The 22636-nt window shown below is 44.5% G+C and overlaps 1 protein-coding gene across 1 annotated transcript; it reads left to right on the top strand.

Moving 5' to 3' along the window:
• The first annotated feature begins 2933 nt into the window (after positions 1-2933).
• LOC101698796 (pancreatic lipase-related protein 2) lies at positions 2934-22520 on the top strand. Its single transcript, XM_087185251.1, has 13 exons — positions 2934-3152; positions 3453-3501; positions 4009-4163; positions 5229-5354; positions 6072-6206; positions 6630-6741; positions 8118-8237; positions 9410-9529; positions 12720-12838; positions 14753-14882; positions 16342-16453; positions 17275-17442; positions 19887-22520. Exons 2-13 carry the CDS (start codon positions 3453-3455, stop codon positions 19948-19950), a joined length of 1410 nt encoding a protein of 469 aa, XP_087041377.1. The 5' UTR covers positions 2934-3152; the 3' UTR covers positions 19951-22520.
• Positions 22521-22636: the final 116 nt, after the last annotated feature.

Below are 22636 nucleotides of genomic sequence, written 5' to 3'. Positions count from 1 at the left end.
TTATACTCAGTACCATTTAGGTGAGGAAAAATCTGCCATTAGGACAATCTTGCCTTTTATAATCTGGCCTATACTGGCTACATTTAACCTACAGAAGCATTTTGTTAGCTTAACAAAAATAATGAGAGGCACTGGTCCATCAGATACTAAGTCTACAGTCATCATTTACATTGTTTCCTGCGATCTAAAGGTATTCTTAGATTTTTGTCAGTGTTGATAAACTTTGTAGACTTGTTAAATGCAAAATAAACATGATTGTAGCTATACTACTCAGTCATAGATTCTAAATTTTGACTCAAAATAAAAGCTAAGTTGATATATAAAAGACTTCTATTCGGCTGTAACATTATTATTGCTCACTTCTTTGTATGTCAAATACATTTAATTCCTCAAGTATACAAGCCTTCTAAAATACAGGGCTTAAGAAAAACTCCTTGTCATACCGGTAACTCCCCTTACCAAAATTGTTTGTAATGATAGACTTTTTAGGTTTATGTGTTCCTAATTATATTATGACAATTAGATAAGTTTGAACACTGCGCGTTCCAAAATCAGTCACCTAGAAAGTACATCTGTAAATAAGTATATGCTACTTAAGGGGATCCTAACAAATACTCTTAGATACAACTTTCTGGCAAAACTAAACGTTGATTATGTTTTGTGGATTTTGCTCCTATCGATTTTGTTTTATATTTTCCTTGCAAGACTCTGTTGCCTGCTAACTTTCTGCAGGAATATGACTTCTAGCAGACAACCTGAGCAGTATTTTAAGATGATAGCTCATCACCTACAGGACAGATAAAATATAAAGCCAACTTTCAGTATCCATGGGAAATTACCACAGTTAATGTTAGGACCCCAGGCTCCACCTTAAGACTGGTGTAACTGAGCTTCTGGGTGTTCAAAACCAACTCCTGGAGACCAGAGTTTAAAAAGATAAAAAGGCTAAAAGAACAGTCAATATTTTATCTTTTCCCCTCCATGTTCAGCCAGGACCCAGGGAACAACGGGGCCGCTCCAAAGGAGCCCTGCGACTTCGGTGAGTCACCCCATCTCCTGAGCAGGGAAATTGCAGAGACCCCAGAGGCCAGAGGCCAGATGCCAGCCAATGCGCATTTGCAAAACCATGACCTATCTTGGCAAATGTCAAAACCGGTGAAGGAAAAGGACAGGGGAGCCAAAAGGCTCTCACCCGGCCCCAGAAGTAACCTGAGCAGCCCTGGCCTTAGTAATAAAAGAGATTAATTTTAATTATCTACTCAGTCTTAAACACTCAACAGAAAAGTATAACCACAGAGTAAAACAGTTAATAATGACATTGTTAACAAAAACAGATAATCTTTGTCTTTTTCTCCCAAAAATTAAGTACAGGATAAATGTCTCTCAGGTGAAATAGCGAAAGACCGCAATAGAGACAAAGGACAATCAAACTCCTGAGCCCTTAACCTGTTTCTTATTAAAAACACAATTTGGATTTCTTCTGAAACAATCAGGGACTTAAAAGCACTTTTTACTAAAACCCCTTACTATTCATTTGGACCTACAAATGCCAAAAAAGTAGAACAAAGCATGACGTTCATTTTCTCCTGCGTGACATTAAACCTTTGGATATAGGTAGGTTACTCATCTAGAAAAAGTCAATGAAACAAGGCTTATTAGCCCTAAATTTATCCACCAAACTAAGAGTAACTAAAGTAATTTCCAAGACTCACAGACATAGGATCACCAACTTCCATAACATCAAGTTCCGGAGCCTTGTTCTGAGGCAGCAGGCATCCAGGTCTCCAGAAAACAGGGCCTCACGTGACTGAAGCGGCCAGAAAGACGAAGATCTCCTGAGAACAGAACACCCCCCAGGGCTGTGACGCCACAGCCCCTTTGTCTTGCTAATGGGCCAGCCTGATCCTCAGCAGAGCACCGGCCCCAGCTATTTCTCAAGCTGGGGTCCTTTCCTTAACTTCGCTTACCTTCCACTAGAGCTTTTGCCTGCAAATGCATACCGTTGCTTTGGCCTTAATTTATATTATCCCTAATGCAAAGCCAGTGACAGGAGAACATATTTGTCAAGACTTATGAAACTGCTTAAATTTTAAAAGTTAAACTCGGTGCCCTTTGGTGTATCTAAATCAGGATAGGCCTGCCTTTATCCCTCTCTTTTTTTAATGTGATAGTAAAAGAAAAAAAATCTTTAAAATGGAAGCTTTGGGCTGGGGATTTAGCTCAGTGGTTTTGCCACCTGCTGTGCAAGCGCAAGGACCCGAGTTCGATCCCCGGTACCAAAAAATAAAACTGAAGCTTTGTTACTTATACATGTTAACTATTACATTTTTATATGCAGCCCGAGACAATTTCTCTTCACTGAAAGGAAAAGAAAAAGAAAAGAAAAGGGGCCACAGTTTGGACAAGCCTGGACAGAATATGACAGTTTAAAACACCACCGGGAGACACCTGCCTGTCCACCAAGGGTCTCCTCTTAGCTTTGAAAGAAATTTTTTAAAACTTCCACTTCTTAGGTCTGCATCAAAGTGCAGTCAGGACAGCTCAGAAGTTAGCTAATGACAGACTGTATTATTCTAAACGATGTTGAGTGGGAAGCGTTTGTTTTACACTTTAGCATATCTTGCTCTGTGGGTTGCCTTCATTTCCTGCCTCTGTCTAGGATCTAGGTTCTAGGTTTATGGGAGAACCCCAAATCCATCCCTAAGCGCACATGGCACGTGTGTTCAAAAACACGCCCTTCCACTGAACAGCAGGTCCTGTGGCTCCCATCCCCGAATCGTCTGCCAAGAACAATAAAGCAACCAGGTGAGTCTGGGGTGGGGTCCTAGCATCTGAGGCAATTTTGATACTACAGTGTTTTCCCCCGTTATCATTTTGGGAACACAATCTTTTGGCAACTGAACCTGTAAACTCAGATTAACAGGGCCCTTCCTCCCCCCAAAGTTGGTTTTTCCTTTCCTCTCTTTCTAAACATCGTTGCTCACTAGATCGCACTGGCTTTATGTGTTTTTGATAACTGAGGTTCAAAGTGCCCATGAGCAGCCCTATCTACCCTGCCTGGCCTTTCCTCACAGGAGTGCAGAGGATCAAGTCTGGTTATAAAAGGCCACAGCCAACCTGCAGGGAATGAGTGGAAGTTCCAGCTCAGCAAAGTAAGCCAGAGTCTCACCCTGCCTGGGAAGGGCACACAAAGCAGGGCCAGGACAACACTGGGCTGCCAGGGAGTGGGGCTCAGGAGGAAGAAGCAGCTGTAAAGGCTCCAGGGTTCCCGACTCCAGGTGCCTGGTGAAGTCCCAACCTCAGCGTCTCTGCCCCAAAGGAGAGTCCTGCAAGGCCCAGACCACTGGGTTTCTGTGCCTTTGCCCTCCCACCATCTCTGGGCTCTGCCGTGCCTGCCTCATGCCTGCGCTCATGGGTGCTGGAAGACATGTGACCGTGTTTTCATCCCACAGATGCTGTTCTCATGGACCATCGGCCTTCTCCTGCTGGCCACCGTCAGAGGTGAGGATCCTGTCACCATCCCGCTGGGGAGAAAGTGACAGCCAGTGCTGGATGTCACGGAGGTGTGGAGATGAACACAGCCTCTCTGTGATGCAGAGTTCCGGGCACTTGAGAAGCAACTGATATTAATGACATCTGATATGTACGAGGCCAGCAGGGAGTTAAGGCAGTTTTGAGGCAGCAGGATGTAGATCAGTGAGTCTCTGGCCTGCCTGATGATTAGGGATACTTGGTAAACTTGTTGTGTCCAGGTATCCAGCAGACCCTCTGAATGAGAATCTGGGAGTGAGCGTGGTATTCCCGTGTAATATACATGTGATATATATTCATCCCCAGCCTCCAAGTGATTCTTATCCCCACAGCAGTTTCGGGAACACCGTCGGCGAAGATAAAGATCAGCCCCAGCCTCAGCTGGCCCCGGCTTTGACCTAAGGAGTCTTCCTATACAGATAAATTGCTCTTTCCAAAACCTCACGTGTGTCCTGTTTGTTGTTCTTCCTGCCCCAGGGAAAGAAATCTGCTATGCCCACCTTGGCTGCTTCTCCAATGAAAAACCATGGGCAGGGACCCTTCAGCGGCCTATAAATATACTTCCCTCATCTCCCGAGAGCATTAACACTCGGTTTCTTCTGTACACAAATGAAAATCAGAACAACTACCAAGTAAGAGAGGGTGTGGAACTGCATGGCGGGCAGGTGAAGGTCCCAGGCCGGAGCCCTCATGTAGCTGTCTAGGTGCAGTTCATTGGCTTAGAACTTTCCAAAAGGTGCTGTCCTGTCAATGTGGGACCTAGAGATCTTGAAGAATCTTCAACACTCGCATATCTGATGAGATCTATGTATGCCTAACCTAGAAACCTACACAAACACACACACACACACACACACACACACACACAGAGGTGTGCAACACCAGCATCCTATTCCCTTGGAGGAAGAGTATGAGTGGCAGTTGTGGAGAAGCCCAGGTATGTCCCCAGCAAGTCCTACCTCTTCTCTCTACTAGGCAGTAGAGGGAGAGAGAGAAGGCCCTTGGGGCTAAGGGTGAGGAACTAGGAAGAACTAGGAGACAGGAGAAGGGACAATTTTAAACACAACAGAAAAACACACAAGGTCCCTGAGAGCAAGCTTCATTGCCAGAAGGCCTGACAGGCAGGGTGTTGTCCTGGCAAAGGGCGCCAGAATAGGACCATGGGCACGGCGGAGGCTGTCTGAAATTCTCAGGCTCCACTAGGGTGAATCTCCTAAGGCCTGCTGCTTCTGGCCAGGGTTCTGCTACTACAATGTGACATGAAACCGTGACTTCAACTGAGGACAGAGTCAGAGGGTTGCTAATTCCATTGTGGTTTGTTGCCTAGTTCCATGATTAAGAGAAGTACAAGATTTCAGTTAGAGGTTTGGGAAAATAGAAAGTCTATGAGTTTGGGCTTCCTGAATTCTAGCGACAGCCCTGGCCAGAAACAGGGATGAAAAAAGAATTAAGATGTGTTGTGTACATGCACCAACTCCCCACGAGAATTGCGATCATTATGTACTACAAACATTTACCAATTAATATTAAAATTTAACAAAAGATAAAATTCTAGGAGGGGGAAAAAAAGGAATTCCTCCTTGTCTGACCCAACTTTGTGGGGACTGACACTGTGACGTCTATTACTGGGACTGTCACTAACACGCCCATGGCTTGGAAAGGCCAATACTCAAATTCATCTTTTCTAACTGAACCAGCTGATCACTGCCACTGACCCAGCCACCATCGAAGCTTCCAACTTCAACCTGGACCGCAAGACCCGCTTCATTATCCACGGCTTCATAGACAGCGGAGAGAAGAACTGGCTGGCAGACATGTGCAGGGTAGGTGCCCACCCTGCTCTCCTGGTGCTCCCTGACACCAATGCCCAGCACACAGATTCCAATACTGCACTCCTGAGGCCCCCAGACCAGCACAGAACATTCTCCAGGGAGGCAGGGTTCCTTCCTATAGCCACTGAGGAAAGCCTGGTTCTCAGGCATCCATTGCCAGATTTTCCGTACACACCAATTTCTAGCCAGCCACCTCCTCTGAGGTTAAAGGAGCCCAAAGCCTAGTCAGAAAGTCTAATGTGCACACTGCACAGACTTCCTGACTTTCGTGTCCGACTGGTGATAGTCAATCCCTGTGTGACCTTTTGTTTAAAAGCTTAAATATTGGCACGTGTACCCCCAGACTGTTCTATGCTGATGGAAAGGGTCTGCATTTGTCCCTTCCAAAGCGGGAACCACTAGCCACAGTGAGTCCTGAGTACTTGGGAGTAGGGCTAGAGCGATCGGCAAATTTTGCTGGGTAGTAAATTTTCTTGGTAGACCCCTGATCTGACAAGTGGGCTTTTGACCTGGCTGTGCAGTGACCATCTGTCAGACCTGAGACCAGACACTTGCCCGTTTCAGCCTCAGTTTGCACACTCGTTAAGCAGGGTGAGTGTACACCTTGTGTACACAGCGCTATAAAGAGCACTGAATTGTGACAGGGAAGAGGATGTCTCTGGCACAGAGCGGTGCGTGATGCTGGGAATTCCCATCTGTCTTCCCCAGAGAATGTTCCAAGTGGAGTCGGTGAACTGCATCTGCGTGGACTGGTGGGCCGGGTCTCTGACCACATACAGCCAAGCTGTTCAGAACGTTCGGGTCGTGGGCGCGGAGGTCGCTTACTTACTGCAAGTGCTGTCGGTAAGGCCAGCCAGCCGACTCCTGGGGTCAGAGGGACTGCACCCGCGCCCAGAGCCTGGGGCTGGCGCAAGTCAAGTAGCCCAATGACTGTCCCCGAAGAGGGCCCGGAGGCTACACCCCTTACGTTCCCAGCAGAGGAGCCCAACCTCCTGCAGGCTCGGTTTCCCTTCCCCGAAGCTGCTCCGGGAAGGAGAGCTCGCTGGGCCGCCCAAGGAGTCTGCATCCTTCCAGCGGGGGATTCGAAAGCCTGACCCGACCTGGGGCAGGGCAGGGACTCTGCGGTCGGCGCCGCTGCGGCCCTTGGGCCGGTTGCCAGACTCGCGGACTGCAGACCCCGGCGTGTCGGGTCGCGCTCGTCCTCGACGGCGTCCCCTCCGCTCCTCTCAGTGCGCGCTGCAGGCCTGACGCGCCCTCCCTCCGCAGACCGAGCTGAGGTACGACCCTGAGGACGCGCACGTTATTGGCCACAGCTTGGGCGCGCACGCGGCGGCAGAGGCGGGCAGGAGGCTGGAGGGCCGCCTGGGCAGGATCACAGGTAGGTGGGAGGCGCGCCGCGCGGGGCAGCGGAAGCCTGGAGTCCTGCACTGCCCTCTGGGAGCTGACTCTAGGTGGTGCTGAGGCTTTCATTTAAAAATAATTGTCCATGCATTTTAATGTGGATTAGAAATAGTTGCAAATAAAAATGGGTTATGAAACAAGAAAAATGCAATAGCATGTTAAACCCATGGCCTCGGGATTATTTCTAAAGTGCGTCAAAGTAAAAAAAAAAAAAAAATGTGTGATGATTTTTAAAACTTCATCAGCTCCACAGATGTTTGTTGTCTTTCTGGGCCAGGCACAGGCAGAAAATGAAAGGGCCCGGTTGATACCTGCCCCATAGGTCTTGCTCAGCAAACACTGAGCGATGAATAAATGAATGGATGAATGAACGAATGGATGGAAACTAGGCAAGATGAATGCATCCAGGATGACAAGGACAATCATTTATTTTGTGCAGTCAAATCAATATGGAACTTAACCAAACAGTTTGGTTCAATTTTGATGAAGGTCCCTTTTGCTGGAGGCACTGTTATAGGCACCGAGTGAAGGACAAGGGGGTAATAGTTCATGGTTATGTAGAACTTTTCAATTTGCAAGTCCTTTCTCTTACATCTTTGCCTGGGATTTTCACAATAACCCTTTACTGCAGATGTCCACATGCCCATATTCCCATTTACTGGATGAGGACAAACATTGGACCTTGAGCAGAACCAGGGCAAGAATATAGGTGGCTGTGTGCCATGTCCCCCCACCCTCTGCCTCTCTTTAAAAATGATCTGGGCACAAGCCCCTGGCTCAGGAAATCCCGTCCAGTACAGGAGGCAGAAACCTAAGTAGGCAAGGGGAATTCAAAGTGAAAGTAATGAGCGCAAAATAACACAGTGTGGCTAGAATAGGTTGAGAAAGAAGTGGCTACATTTTCCCTGAGATTGTCTTTCGGCCGGGTCTTGGAGGAGAAAGCTGTAGAGAAAGGGAGAACGTCCGGGAAGGGCCAACCAGAGGAAAATCTCAAAACCACAGAAGTGTGGAGTCTCAGGGACTGGGGAGCAGCTGAGTGAGGCCAGACAGCTCGCAGACCCTGAGGCCAACGGCCAGCTGGTAATGTGTGAGAAAAAATAAGGGGAAATGAGGTGTGCAAGGATCACCTCGGATCTTGCATGAAGCCAGGGACTAGAGATTTCCCAGTGTTCTTCCAGACAGTGCTCCCATTCCTGTCTTTCTGTCCTAGCCTCTTTCCCAGGCAGACTGGGAGCTGCCATAGCCATTGGGCTCTGGGGCCCTTTGTCCCGGAACCCTCATGCTTGGTTTGAAGGTGTGGGGTTTAGATCCAAGTTTTTTCAAAGTGCAACATGTCTACCTCCTTCCTTTCAGGGCTGGATCCAGCAGAGCCATGTTTCCAGGACACGCCCGAGGAGGTTCGACTGGACCCATCCGACGCCATGTTTGTGGATGTGATTCACACAGATATTGCTCCCATAATTCCCTCTTTTGGTGAGTTCTTCACTCCAACACCCTGGTGACCAGAGTTTTAACTAATGGCATTGGGTCCAAGAATCCCCTACCCCCAAAACAGGCACACACACACATGCATGCATAGCACACACACACACACACACACACACACACACACACACACCCTTCAAGGAGGCTATTCAAAAAGGCTAACTACAGAAATGGCTTAGGTACCAACCAGTCAGAATGGATTCCAGCCCCAAATAAACAACCAGCACCATGCAGGTGGTATCAGTCTGAGGCCCAGGTAGAACAAAACATATCTGTGTGCAGTCCCTAGGAGGCTATCATTCAATCTTAAACCCTGCCACCTTCCCCAATCTATGAGGTCCAAAGTGGCAGATATATTTATTATTGACATTTCACCTGTACTTATAAAATACAAAATTAATTTTTTAATTGTTTTCTTCTTTTGTCAAAGCTCTGGTTGTAGTTTCTTTTTCTGGAGGCTAAATATATCCTTTTATTTATTTTTCTAAAATCTATTTTTTCGATATTTTCTTACATATCCACTCATGAAATGTGGCAGTACAGAGTATGCTTTTAAAGGTGATGATAATGGTAGTGGTGCACTGAACATTAGCTTATTAACCTGCAACATTCCAAAAAGTGGATAGTACCACCATTTCACAGCTGAGGAACTAAGATTCACTGATGTTAAGTGATCATGAAGCCTGTAATCACAGGTTTCTGTGCCTCAGAGCCGAAGCTCCCAACCGTTATGCTATGGCTCTCAAAAGAACACTATGTACCTAATGTCATTTGATCTCAACATATCAATATAATGTGGAAATCAAAATTTAAAAATAAGCAAAGTGCTGGAAATTGCACCAGGTATGTGCCTATCAGTGTCTTTGGTATCAGAGCATATTAGGTTATCCAGGGCCTCACCAGGACTGACAGCTCTGCGTACTCACCCAGAGCCCAGCTTCCCTCTCATCTCACTTCCTATTTTTTTTTTTCCTTCCTCTTTATCTTGCCAAGCTCCTATCTGAGAAGTTTCTGTAGAGGTAGAGGTGGTGATACTTGTGCTGAAGGAAGAATTGGCCAAAAAGGCTCTTGCTCTTGTTGGGATGAATTGAGCATCTTACTGGTCCATGATCCAACCCCGGACCACTTAGCTCTGCTCCCTTCTGCTTCACGTGTTTCAGGTTTTGGAATGAGCCAAACAGTGGGCCATCTGGATTTCTTTCCAAATGGAGGAGAGGAAATGCCTGGATGTAACAAAAATATCCTTTCAACCATCATTGATCTAAATGGACTCTGGGAAGGTATGTAAATAAAAGAAACAAGGCAGCAACTGCTGTATCTGGGGAGAAAGCGGAGTGTGGGGGGTTCACTGCCATGGTATTGAGTTTGCCACCATTTCTGGAGTGCCCATGCTATGCGATACTTACTCCCATTAGCCCCATTTTAGAGCTGCAGAAAAGTTAGATAGCGTGTCCAAGGCCACCCTACGTTTAGGCCTGATTCTACCTATGAAGCTCTGATCTCATGCCCCAGCCTGTATCCTCTCCCCCAGTTGTGAGGATGCTGGGACACGTCTGGATGGGCACATTGGCAAATACCCAGCTCTAGCGTTGGCCACCCAGCCTCCCTTCAGCCCCTGTTCCTTGGAGAACTGCAGAGTGTAAACAGAGATATGGAGGCTGTGACTTTCTTGCTGTTCGCCATTGTCAGGTCCTAGGCATGGAAGGGGGCTGAGCTGATCAGAAGACAGATGTGGGATGTGCTCTGTGGGTTTGGGCCGTGTGTGTGCTGTGGGGATCTGAGTCTGGGAAGCCCATGGTGGGTTCCTGGCAAGCCCTGCATGTTTCTGTTCATCCGAAAGAGCAGGATCCATAGCCATACAGTCACATGACTGCCTTCTTTCTGGCCTTTATTCTTTTCACCCCTTCTGAGGCCCCACTTCACTTTCCTCCCTGAAGGAGGAGGCTTTTGATCTGTAGTCATTTTTATTTGTCTTTATTTTTCTGAATTAGAAGGTCCCCACAGCTAAGGAAAGAGTGTGTCTTGGGCACCCAAACACTCTACTACCCCTGCTGGGGGCTCGCTCAATGCAGGCACTAAGTACATTGTGTTAAATGGAGTTCTGTGTGCTTAGCATCAGAGAGCAGGGTGGCTAAGGCAACTGCCAGCATCCACCAACAAATAAATGGAGCTCTGGACTTCTGGGCCCCGCCCCAGGTAACTCTCTGGAGAACATGGCTGTTCGGCTTGCCCTGAAGGAGCCCCAGAATCACAATAATAGCTGCCCCTCCCAGAAATGATGAGAAGGGTGCACATAATAGGAGTGAGCCCGGGTTTAATTAAAGAGGCAATTTGGAGTGAACAAGCCCGTGAATGCTGCAGTGTGTTTCTATTGTGTCGCATTGGGAGTCACCCAGGTGCTGGCACTGAGAACAATTAAATCCACTTTCTTCTCTATTATGGGGTCCCTGGGCAGCAATTTGGGAGGAAAGAAACAATTAAGTTTAAAACAGTTTCTGTTGTCTGGTGGTGAGAGCCTTGCGGGCAATCAGAACCTGGCCAGCCGGCCTGAAGATGCTGGGCCGTGGGCATAGTGAATCCACCCTGGCCACAAAGGAACGCATTTCTTTCTTGAGGGCTGTAACATACAGCCCACCAGATCACCCCAGAATAGTCCCCAGTGTGTGATTACTGCGGATTACTCCATGGGAAGTTTTGTGGGTTTTTTGTTTTTTTAAATTTTATTTTATTGGTACATTTTAGGTATACAATAGAATGACATTCATCATTGGGAATTTGCACCTTTACATAATCTCTCTTGGTTCTTATTCCATTCCTCCCTATTTACAAAGACTTTGTTTCCATTTTTTCATTTTCTCATATTAATTCCATTCCCTTCTTTCCTTTCCCCTACCCCTCCCACTTCCCCTTCCCCTTTGGCCCTTTTCTTCCTATTTCACAGTATCTATTATACCTTTTAGTCCTTATTTACACTTTCAGTTTCTCACACCAGAGAAACTATTCGGTATTTACACATATGTGTCCTGTTTATTTCACTTAAGAGTATTGCCTCAGTGTGCATCTAGTTAGCTATAAATGTCTCTAATTTCTCATTTTTTATGGCTGAATAGTACTCCATTTTATTTTTTTAAAAATACCCACATTTTCTTTATCTGGTCTCCAGTTGATGGGCATTTGGGCTGTTTCCAAGTTTTAGCTATTACAAACTGTGCTGCTATGAACATGGGTGCACATATAGCACTATGGTATGATTCTTTTAATTCTTTGGGGAAGTTACCCAGCAGGGGAATAGCTGGGTCAAATGGGTCTTCCAGTCCTAGCTCTTTGAGGTATCTCCATACTGATTTCTACAGTGTCCCTGGGAAGTTTTGTACCATGTAGCTGGAAAAACAAAAAAACAATTTTCCAAACCAAATGACTTTGTCTTAAAAAAAAAAAAAAAGAGAGAGAGAGAGAGAGATGGTGACTAAAACGCCCTGGAAGGGTAGCCAGAGTTGCCTTGTGCTCGGCACAGCAAAGTGGAGGAATTGCTCAGCCTGGGCACTGAGGCGCAGAAAAGGTTGCCCTGGGAAACGCCTGTCCTGCCCACGTGGTCCAGGGTCCCTGTGCGTGGCACAATGCAATCCACCCCAGTGGTGGGTGGGCCTCCTGCTGACTTCTTCAACGTGGGAATTCACTGCCATCCCTGAAACATGGAAAGGCTTCTATGGGAAACAGGATCCTTGCTTCTCATGAAAAATCAGCAAAGAATGTGGGCCATTAACATCTGGCAGGGCTATGTAGGATCCTTTCAAAAGCCACTGTCACCATCTTTGTGTGCCTGTGTGTCTCTGTCTCTGTCTGTCTCTCTGCAGTGCCTATTCAGTCATCCCTCAGTATCTGAGATTCCAGGATCTCCACAGGGCCAGAACCCACCTAGATCCCTTATATACCACAGGGCAGCATTTGCATATAACTTACATATATCTTCCTGTGCACTATGAATCATCTCTAGATTACTTATACTACCTCATACAACATACATGCTATGTAAATAATTGGTATATATAATATATAATGTATTATCTTGGGAATAATGACAAGAGAAATTCTCCTGTGTTCAGCTCACATATAACCTTCATCGGCTTAACTACATTTTGACCTGTGATTGGTTGAACACAAGGGAAGGGAAGGGGGAGGGGGAAAGGGAAGAATTCATAGATAAGGAGGGCCAACTATGTATTCTGTCTCTCTCTCTCTCTCTCTCTCTCCATTTCCCTCCCTACTGACACTTGGCCTTCCTCATTCATATTACCTGCCCAGCCCCTGGGGCATCGGACAAACTGCTGTTAGACTTGTCCCTCCCAGCTTTGGCTGGCCTTCAGTAGTCCTCCTCAGCAAATGCCCATTCATGAAAAGTGGGGAGTCAGAAGGGGCCACACTTCAAAGGAAATAGACCTCCTCCAGTTCCCATGGTCTCACCTTTCTCAGGAATCAGCAATGTTGTCGCTTGCAACCACCTACAGAGCTACAAGTATTATTCCAGCAGCATCCTCAACCCTGATGGCTTCCTGGGCTACCCCTGTGCCTCCTACCAGGAGTTCCAGGAGGTAGGTCACACTGGGCCCAGGAAAGTGGTGGTGGCCCTGTTGTTGGTGTTTTGTCCCTGTGGCTTAGAACAAGAGACAGTGTGACTCTGCATGAATGATCTGAGGTCATGGAAAAGCTGAGGCCTCCTGCAGGGACAGGGTGGAGTGAAGGGAAGAGGCGTAGAGCTGGCTGCTCTGGGCCCACTCCAGGATGCTCGCTTTCTCTTTTATGACAACTTCAAGTCTCCACAGAGTCTGACAAAAGAGCACGTGAATGCCCGTTACATCCATTCATTCCCCCAGGTGCATCAACTGCTAACATTTTATATGTGTGTGCATATATGTACTTTGCTCCTCAACTGAAGATATTAGGACACTCTGCTCACGAATACTCCAGCATTTATCTCCTAAGAACAACATCCTGCTATAGAACAACATTCAAGAAATTTAGCTCTGATACACTAGTATTCTCTAATATATAGTCTATGTTCAAACTTCTCCAGTTATCCAAATAATGTTCTCTAGAGCTGTTTGACTCTTTCCTTCCTTCTCTTTCCTCACATCCTTCCTTCTTTGCTTCCTTCCTTCCTTTTACCCTCCTGCCTTTCTTCCTCTGTCTTTTCTTTCCTTTTTTTTTTATTACATTGCATATATTGTCTTATCTCTTTAGTCTCCTTTCATCTCAAATAGTTTCCCATTTTTTCCTTGGACTTCGAGGACCTGGAAAATTATGAAGAGTCCAGGCAAGATGTTTGGTAGACCATCCCACACTCTGAAATTGGTTGATTATGTCTCTGTGATTCTATGGGTGACATTATCTCCTTCTCAGTCACAATCACAATCTATCTAAATCACGTGTACCAGCCTTATTGAGTCAGGACCTTTGCTAGCGATTGACAGAAACTCAGGTACTCAGTGCCTAAGTTCATGGCATTTTGTCCATTATTGGATAACATGAGCTTTGATTATGTGGTTAAGGTGGTGCCTTCCAGATTTCTATTTCCCCTAAATAATCTATTAGGGCAAAGGTTTTAGTTTCTGTTGGAACCTAGCGAAAAGTGTGACTTTCTATTGATGTTCCTTACTTGAGTCCTTTATTACAGAGTTGCAAAAATTCAAGATTTTAAGTTTTTGTTCTCAAAAATAAAAATTCACTTGAATTTGTATTTTTTCCTTTCAAAACAATTTTTGACCTTGACATTCTGAGGTGAGCAAGGGTCAAAGGGACCTGGTATCTGATTCCCAAGGTCTGTGAGTGTTCAGTGAACAGCCTTGGCCACGTTGGCTATTATTGGTGCATGTGTGATGATGTGACCTTCAGCACCTGTCCTATGCTCTCCAAATTGCAAAAGAGCTATGCACACCATGCATTTGGGATGCATACGAAGTTAAAGAACAGAGAGAGGGAAAAGATCCTGTTTCATAAAGTCCTCACCTGTTTGCAAGCCTAATTAATGAACTCCCACTTGGGGAGCACTGAATGGGAACTAACTAGTCTGGAGAAATAATTCACATTAAAGTGAAAATGATAACTGTCTTCCCTTGTCCCCCTTTTAAAAATAACTGTTGTCTTTCCCATTTACATCTCCCTAGAGACATTGTCTTGCATCTCTCTTTCATATTTTAAATTTATATATGGCTTGTCTTCCCGTTGTACCGTAACTTTTCAAAGTTTTTTGTTGGGTACTAAGTACAGTCTAACACAGTTCTGAGCCTGGGCTGGGGCCTGGGTAGATAGATGCATGTGTGTGTGGACAGTGGGATGGGAGGACGGATGAGTGCAAGGATAACTGGTGATGGGAGAATGGATGGAGATGAGTGGGTAGATGGATAGATAGGTAAAGATAGATAAACAGATGAGAAGACGAATTGGTTGACAGAATGAGCACATCAAAGGCCTACTACTAACTGACAAATTATATTTTTTTCAACTAGAACGGCTGTTTCCCTTGTCCAGCTGAAGGATGCCCCACAATGGGGCACTATGCTGACCAGTTTCAGGGGAAAACCAGTGCTGTGGAACAAACCTACTTTCTGAACACAGGAGATAGTGGTAACTTTACTCGTAAGTTTCCATTTTACTCACTTAAAAATTCTTGCAAATAATTTAAAAAGGTGTGCCAGCTTTATTTAGTCAGGCTCTTTGGTAGCAGTTGACAGAAACTCAGCCACAACCAGCTTGAGCTGTCATGTAAGACAGTAGAATGGCATTTGTCTTGGGCTTCACATTCACCCCTCTAACTAATAATACTGATCAGCAGCACAGTAAAGAACAATGAGGGCTCTGGCTGGCTCACACGTCTATGCACCCCTAGGCACAGGGGGGCCACATCTATAAACTTAAGGGTAACTGACGCAAAATCATTGCAAGTCCAAAAGTCACCCTAGTGACAGTTATCATACTAGTCTTACAAACATGCACACTGTTTTTGTGGTTGCTGTTACTTTATCTAGCCTCTCACTGAAAAGTACATGACAGCACAAATGAAGATTAATTTGCTATAAATAATATCACATAATGTCTGTATAGAAGATCCTTAGTTACCAAATGAATTTTACATTTTAAAAAATGAGGCACTTTACAAAACACTTTTCACATGGAGTATTTCATATAATCCTGTATTTATCATAAAGCAGAATAGCTTGGCAGTATCTATAAAGTCTCACAGCATATTACTCTATCCCAGCCACTCTGCTTCTCAGAATGCACCATGTGTGCATAAGATGTGTCCAGAGATGCTCACTGTAGCATTGTTTTTAATAACGAAAGATTGAGGGAGGAAATTATAATGTCCACCGATTGGAAAATAGCCCAATGGTATAGATTAAACACTATGCATAACCATTTTTAAAAAGAATGCAGTTCTATGAACTGAGGAGAAAAACTCATTTAAGACATCTTAAGTGAGAAGCAAAGTGAAAAAGCCACTTGCAACCAAGTGTCTTAGTTCAGGATCCCGTAACAGAATACCAGAGATGAAGTGTTATTTAAACAAGAGAAATATATTTCGGACAGTGTTGGAGGCTAGAAGGTCAAGTTCAGGGGCCAGCATGGTCAGGTTTTGGTGCATGCTGGTGTGCTGTTGTATCCTCCCACTGGGTGGAAAGAAGGCAAGAGAGTCCTCTAGGGTACCTTTCACTAATCCCATTCACAGGGGCTCCCCCCTGTTACCTGATTATCTCCCAAAGGCCCCCCTCTGCTATACTAAATTTGGGGAGACACAAACATTGAGTCCATTCCCTCTTGTATTACAGTACTTGTACACAGTAATGCATTGCCCTTTATTTGTCAAGGCACGTTTGTTGTCCTGAACTATATATAGAATTCCCTGCCCTCAGTGTCTCTTCACCCCAACCCAGAATCTGAATTCTTGTGTCCCAAGTCTGTTGGAAGAAACCGTTAGTCACATCACCCCTGACCTCTCACCCATGGGGGGATTCAGAGCTTAGAAAAATAATGCTTATATTGGGATCATTGTTTCAATAAGACAAGTTCATTGAACTGATTGGATTTCTTTGACCAGGTTGGAGGTATAAGGTATCAGTCACACTGTCTGGAGAAAAGAACCTGAAAGGGTACATCAAGGTCTCTTTGTTTGGAAAAAATGGAGACTCAAAACAATATGAGATTTTCAAGTAAGTTCCATAGTGAATGGCAATGGCTATGCATTCCATCATAGATTATTCATCAAAGATTGAGTATAAACTGCTTTATAAACCTAGGCATTTGTTCTACAGAACCATTGAATCCTGGACTGTCAGAGCAGGAAGGAAGTCTCATTTAGCTCAATCATCTCTTTTTTAAATAGTTTAAAGAGCAAAACAAAGGACAGCCTGAAACAGGGAGATAGCTATTTGGCAAATGGGAAGGGGATTTAGAGATCAAGAGAGTGGAGAAGGAGTAGAGGAAAGGCGAAATGAAGAGACTTGAGGTATGTTAATACAAGTACCAACTCCCCATGATGAATATGAAAATTATGTACTGCAAACATGTATTAATCAAATATTTAAAATATCATCTGTTTTACATATAAAAATAGTGAGTCCCAGAGAGAAGGACTAACTTTTATAACTTAACATGTGAGTGAAATTTAACCGTTTCCTGTGCCACACATCAGATGTTAACAAATGGCACCTGCTGAACTTCATGCATCTTTAAACAAAAGACATCGCACCAAGTGATTCCATATAAGAGCAGACTTACAGTGTTATTGTATACCCCAAATATGTCACTTCTCTCTAGGGACAAACGAAAACAGTGGAAATCTCAAGTCCAGGATTCATGAAAAATGTGTTCTACAAAAACATATTTGTGTTTGACAGTACCTGGATGTATATTGAGTCATTCCAGGTCTTTGCAGAAAACCAACAACAGAAGCCATTGTTCGGAGAAACAGTGGAATTCTGCCATCCAGGTGTTCATACACCCAGCTGATATTTTATGCCTATTTTTTCAGTGGCGCCCTTAAACCACATGCCAGGCATACACGTGACATTGACGTAGACTTCAATGTTGGAGAAATCCACAAAGTTAAGTTCCTGTGGAACAACAATGTGATAAATCTCTTCCGGCCCGAACTGGGAGCTTCCCAAATCACAGTGCAGAGTGGTAAACATGGGACCGAGTGCGTATCTTTCATTCCATCGAAGTTTGATGATATTTATGTATAAGTCTGTCTATGCATACATACGTATATCCAACAGCCCACTCACATCTGTGTAGCCATCTACTTGTCTATTCATCTACCCATCCATCTATTCTTCTGTCTTGTCCTGTACATGCATTTACCCATTCAGACATCTATTTCCTCATCCTTACGGACATCCAGCCAGCCTTTCCTCTTCCCTTCCATCCACTAATCTACCCAACTATGATCTCCACTCTCCATCTACCCATCTGATTTACTTTGCACAATCAAATATTTTCCTTAGGGATATTTAACTTGGAAGAGCCAAAGCATTGGTTATGAGGCATGTATTTAATAAACAGGCAAACATGAGACAGTTTCCTCTCAAGCAACAAGGAGAACATCTAGGAAGTAGTTGATAGCAGGGCAGTAGGGATCTGTGGGCTAGTTTCAGTTGGTTCTTCATGTAAATTGGTTTCTGTGGAGACTGTGGCGCGGGAGAGATGTAAACTGTGAGGGCAGTCTGGCTCACAGTGCGAACTCTCCTCAATCTGGGGGAATAGAATCTTCCTTGCTAGGAGTTGGGAGAGAACGGAACTGCTTTTGAACTATAGAAAGGACACCTCTAAAGGGGACAATCCGAAAATAATGGGATGTTAGAGTCCAAATGAAATATAGACTTCTCTCTCTCATTTTAAGACAAGGAAGTGACATTTGAAAAGTTGAGTATCTTGTTTAAAGTCACATAGAGAAACTAAAGGGAAAAATCTTGGACTTCAGAATGTTCCAAACACACACCAAAAGCTGGGTGTGGTAATGTGTGCCTATAATCCCAGCACTAAGGAAGGAGGATTGCAAGTTCAAGTCCAGCCTGGACAGTTTAGAGACTTAGTGAGACCTTGGCTCCAAATATAAAGGATATAGCTCAACATGAAGGACCTGGGTTCAGTCCCCAGTACCAAACAGACACACACACACACACACACACACACACACACACACACACGCCCCAAGACCTTGCTCAGCTGTGTGACTTAACTTTGCTGGCTACAAAATAGATAATTATCCCGATTCCTTGGTGTGTTGTTGGAAAGGTCTGATGTGACAGTAGACAGGCCATTACTTGGTTTACTGAGGCACAGAATTCGAGTGTGAGGCACAGTGGCCAGCTCCCAGGTCTTCTGATGCCTAACCCCGTGCTCTTTCCTGATGCCCACCCTCTTGCACAGCTGGATGGCGGCTGAGGAGTCCATGGTGTCTCGCAGTGCAGGGCACTGTGGAGGTGTCTGGATCCCACAGTAGTTAGCTGGGGTGGAATTATTAGCACAAAATAGCTCACACCCTGTATATCCCAAGCACATCTCCGGTTCCCTCATCAAGGAGCAGCATTCTGAAGCTAAGTCCTGAAGAATCTGGCTTAGTGCATGGTACTCCTTTAGGCAAAGACACCAAGAACAAAAGTGGAGGCCAGTAGTACCCTGACTCTCATGGCTTGGTGATTGCCCCAACCTGACCAGGCTCCATCCCCTCAAAACTGATAACCTTCCTTACTATTTTTTAAACAACTTTATTGAGATATAATTTCCATACCATACAATTCACCCTTTCAAGTGTACTATTTCATAGTCACAGAATGCTGCAGTGACTACCACAATCAATTTTAGAACATTTTCATCATCCCAGAAACTCCACATCTGTTAGCTATCACCCTTCAATTTACACATCCCTTTCCCCACCCCTAGGCATCCACTAATCTACTTTTTGTGACTGCAGGTTTTTCTATTCTGAACATTTAATATGAATGGAATCATAGAGTATGTAGTCCTTTGTGACTGGCTTCTTCCACTTAGCATAATGTTCTCAAGGTTCTTCCAAACAACATGTATCAGTACTTCATTCTTTTTATTGCTAGATAATATTCTATTATATGCATATAGCACATTTTATTTACCAGTTGATAGACATTGGGTTGTTTCTACTTGGGGACTATTATAATGCAGCCATGAACATTCACGTGTAAGTTTTTATGTGGACCTGTGTTTTCATTCTTGAGCAGATACACCTAGGTGCAGAGTGGTTGGGTCCTATGCTAACTCTGTTTAACCTTTAGAGGAACTGCAAGGCTTTCCAAAGTGGTTGCCATGTTTTACATTCCCAGAGGCACTGAATGAGGGTCCCTCTGATCCTGACTGAACAGAAAAAGTCATCTGTGGGCCAGCAGCTGAGACACCACTGGCCACTAGAACTCATGGCTAGGCCAGACCAGAAGATCCCCCTGAGACCCCAATTATAAGCTTTGGTTCTGTGTGGCTGATTCACGTTCAGCACATTAAGAGCCCATAAAACTCTTCAGTCAAAGTGTGTGGGGGGGTACTGTTGACTTACTAAACATTGCATCTCCACCAGCAAAAGAACCTCATGCTGTAACTCTTTCTCCACAGGTATAATTTTTGCAGCAGCGACACTGTGCAAGAAGACGTCTTACAGTCTCTTTTCCCTTGTTAAAAGCACAGGGCAGCTTTTGTCTCTTGGTGGTAATAAATGGCTGAGTGTACTTGGTCTGAGGTTGAGGTGTTATTTCAACTTTCTCCATGTTCCGCAGTCACATTTGGGAAATGATTGTTGAGAGTGGAACCAAATTTGCTCAAGGGATGTCTGGAATTTTCCCCCCACCCACCTCCACCATGTGGCTCTCTTCAGGGCACTTTTTGTGGCCTGTGCTCACATATTTGATTCCCTTAGACTATAAAGTGCTATGCGGTTTTAAAGGGACATTGTTGCTCCCACAAGTGCCCACCCAATCTTTAACATCTAATGGGTGGGAGGCAGACATCGAATAAAAGCAGCCAGAGACATGTGTAACTCCAGACTGTTATGATTTCTGCTGAAATCCACCTACAGCATGAAGGAAGAGCTTGTTATAAGTTAATACATGCACATGGAAGAAAATTCAAATAATACGGCTGCATATTCTTATAATAGGCGAGTCTCCTTCTACCTGTGTCTTTAAACTGTCTCAGTTCTTCTTCCTCAGAGACAGCTTAGGGTTTTTTTTTTCCCAGAAATAGTCTGCGTATACATATGTATCTATCTCACACACCTCACCCCAGCCATACTGTTTTTGTCCAAGCATAAATAGTAGAATATTATACATAGTGCTGTGCAGCTTGCTTTTCTCATTAACAATAAACTGAATATATTCTCTAGCAGCACAAAAAGAGCCTCTTCATTCTTCATAGGGGTTCAGAGATTCCACTGTTAGATACTCATGGTATAGATGGTGGAACCTGTTGAGGAGCATGTAGATAGTTTCCAAAATTTTCCTACTGGAGATATTTATGCAATTTACATATCACACAAGGTGGCTGCTGAGGATTAAACATGAGGCAATGCATGCAGAGCACATGCCATAGGGCCTCTCAGTGAAACAAGAAGGGTTGACTGGCTTGAGTTATTCTTTAAGCGTAAGAAAGACACTGAAGACAGAGAAATGAAACAAGCCATGACCTCAGAGAAGGTATTTGAAGTGGACACAACAAAAGACTAGAATTCAGAATATTTAAAAGAATAACACAGCAGAAAAATGGACAAAGAACATGAGAGGGTAAGCCATATCGAGGATGCTTTGTTTATGTCACTTTAACAAACTACCCCGTGCTGGTAATGTGCAAAGAAAATAGATTTGGCTCACAATTCTGGTGACTGGTAATTTCTGATAGCACAGTGCTGCCACCTGGTGAGGACCCTGTGGCTGTGTCACAATATGGCAGGTAAGCAGGCAGGTACAGAAGCATGTATGAGAGGGAACAAAGGCAAGAAAGAGCCAAGAAAGTGAAACTCACTTTATAACCACCCAATCTCCTTGGACCTAATGCAGTCCCATGAGAACTGATTCATTCCTATAGAGGACGTAATTCTTGCCAAGGGTGGGACTCCTATGGCCTAATCACCTTCCATTATACCCCACCTCTTAAAAATCCTCTCAACATCAATATACTGGAGACCTGGCTTCCAGCATGGGAAGCTTTGAGGGAAAACCACATCCAAAACATAGCTGAGGTAATCTAAATTATAAATATTTGAGATTCAACCTCACTAGTAATTAGAGGAATGCAAATGAAACCAAGGAAATAACATTCAAGCCCATCAAATTACCCAAAATATAACTTTAGCAAAGAAAAAGAATGAGCTACAACCCATATGTACCAACATAGGTAGATCCCAAAAATGTCCCCTTGAAGAGAAGAGCAAGCATCCTGAAGATACTATTAGGATAGAAACATCCTCTTTGTGCATCTTCACATACAAAATACTACTACTCACCACATTCACGGTTCAAAATGTCAAACCATGGCCCAGAAGACAAGTTAGGACACTTTAAATGACCATTAATGTCTTATTTCTTTTTTATTACAGAAGGATTTCAAGAAAATACAAGATAGAAGTTGATCCTTCAAAATTCCTAGTAGTTATAATGGTGCTTGTTGATTTTTTTAATGTAATTTTTATGTAATTTTAATCCAAATTTAAGTGAAAAAGGAGAGAGACACAGACTGATCCTGGGGGTGGGGGCTGCGTGGAGCCCATGTGGATGAAGTTTGGCATCGTCTGGAGCCCAGGGCCTGTGGAGGTGAAAGGTGACTGGGTGCCTCTCTACGGCTGACTCCCCCGTGGTGTTCCTATGTCTGTATTTGGGTTCAAATCCTGACTTATTTGCCACCATTCCCAAGACCCACAGAAAGAGCCTCCCTTCTCTGGCACAAGGAACCCTCCATGTTCACTTCCTGACGGCCTCGTCACTTGTCCCTAGTGTCACACTGTCATCCCCGCAGCAAATGGCCTTCCTGATGCAGACCTGGGCAGAACCCTGCTGGACCAGCAGAGACCACAGTTATGTACTCAGCCTTTATTCCATGCCACTAACCTTCCCGAGCACGAGACTCATAATTCCACGAAGTCTTTACTGAATCAAGATGTTAATGGTAACAAAAGTGTGATTTTTTTTTTAAGTCATCTGCTGAGAATCAGGCATCTTCATCCTGTCTTCTCAGCCTTTGGCGGGGGGGGGGGGGGGATGAATACTTTACAAAGCTATTTCATGAAATGTTATGTTAAATGAGTAACAAATTACTTTCTCTTTTACTAGCTTTTAATGCTAATAGCGCCATTTATTCCTGACCTCCAAAATATG

This window comes from Heterocephalus glaber, unplaced genomic scaffold, assembly GCF_053883595.1.
Source record: "Heterocephalus glaber isolate CG9 unplaced genomic scaffold, H.glaber_assembly_v1.0 deba00001497, whole genome shotgun sequence".
NCBI classification, from domain to species: Eukaryota; Metazoa; Chordata; class Mammalia; order Rodentia; family Bathyergidae; genus Heterocephalus; species Heterocephalus glaber.
This window is presented reverse-complemented; position numbering and strand designations above follow the sequence as displayed.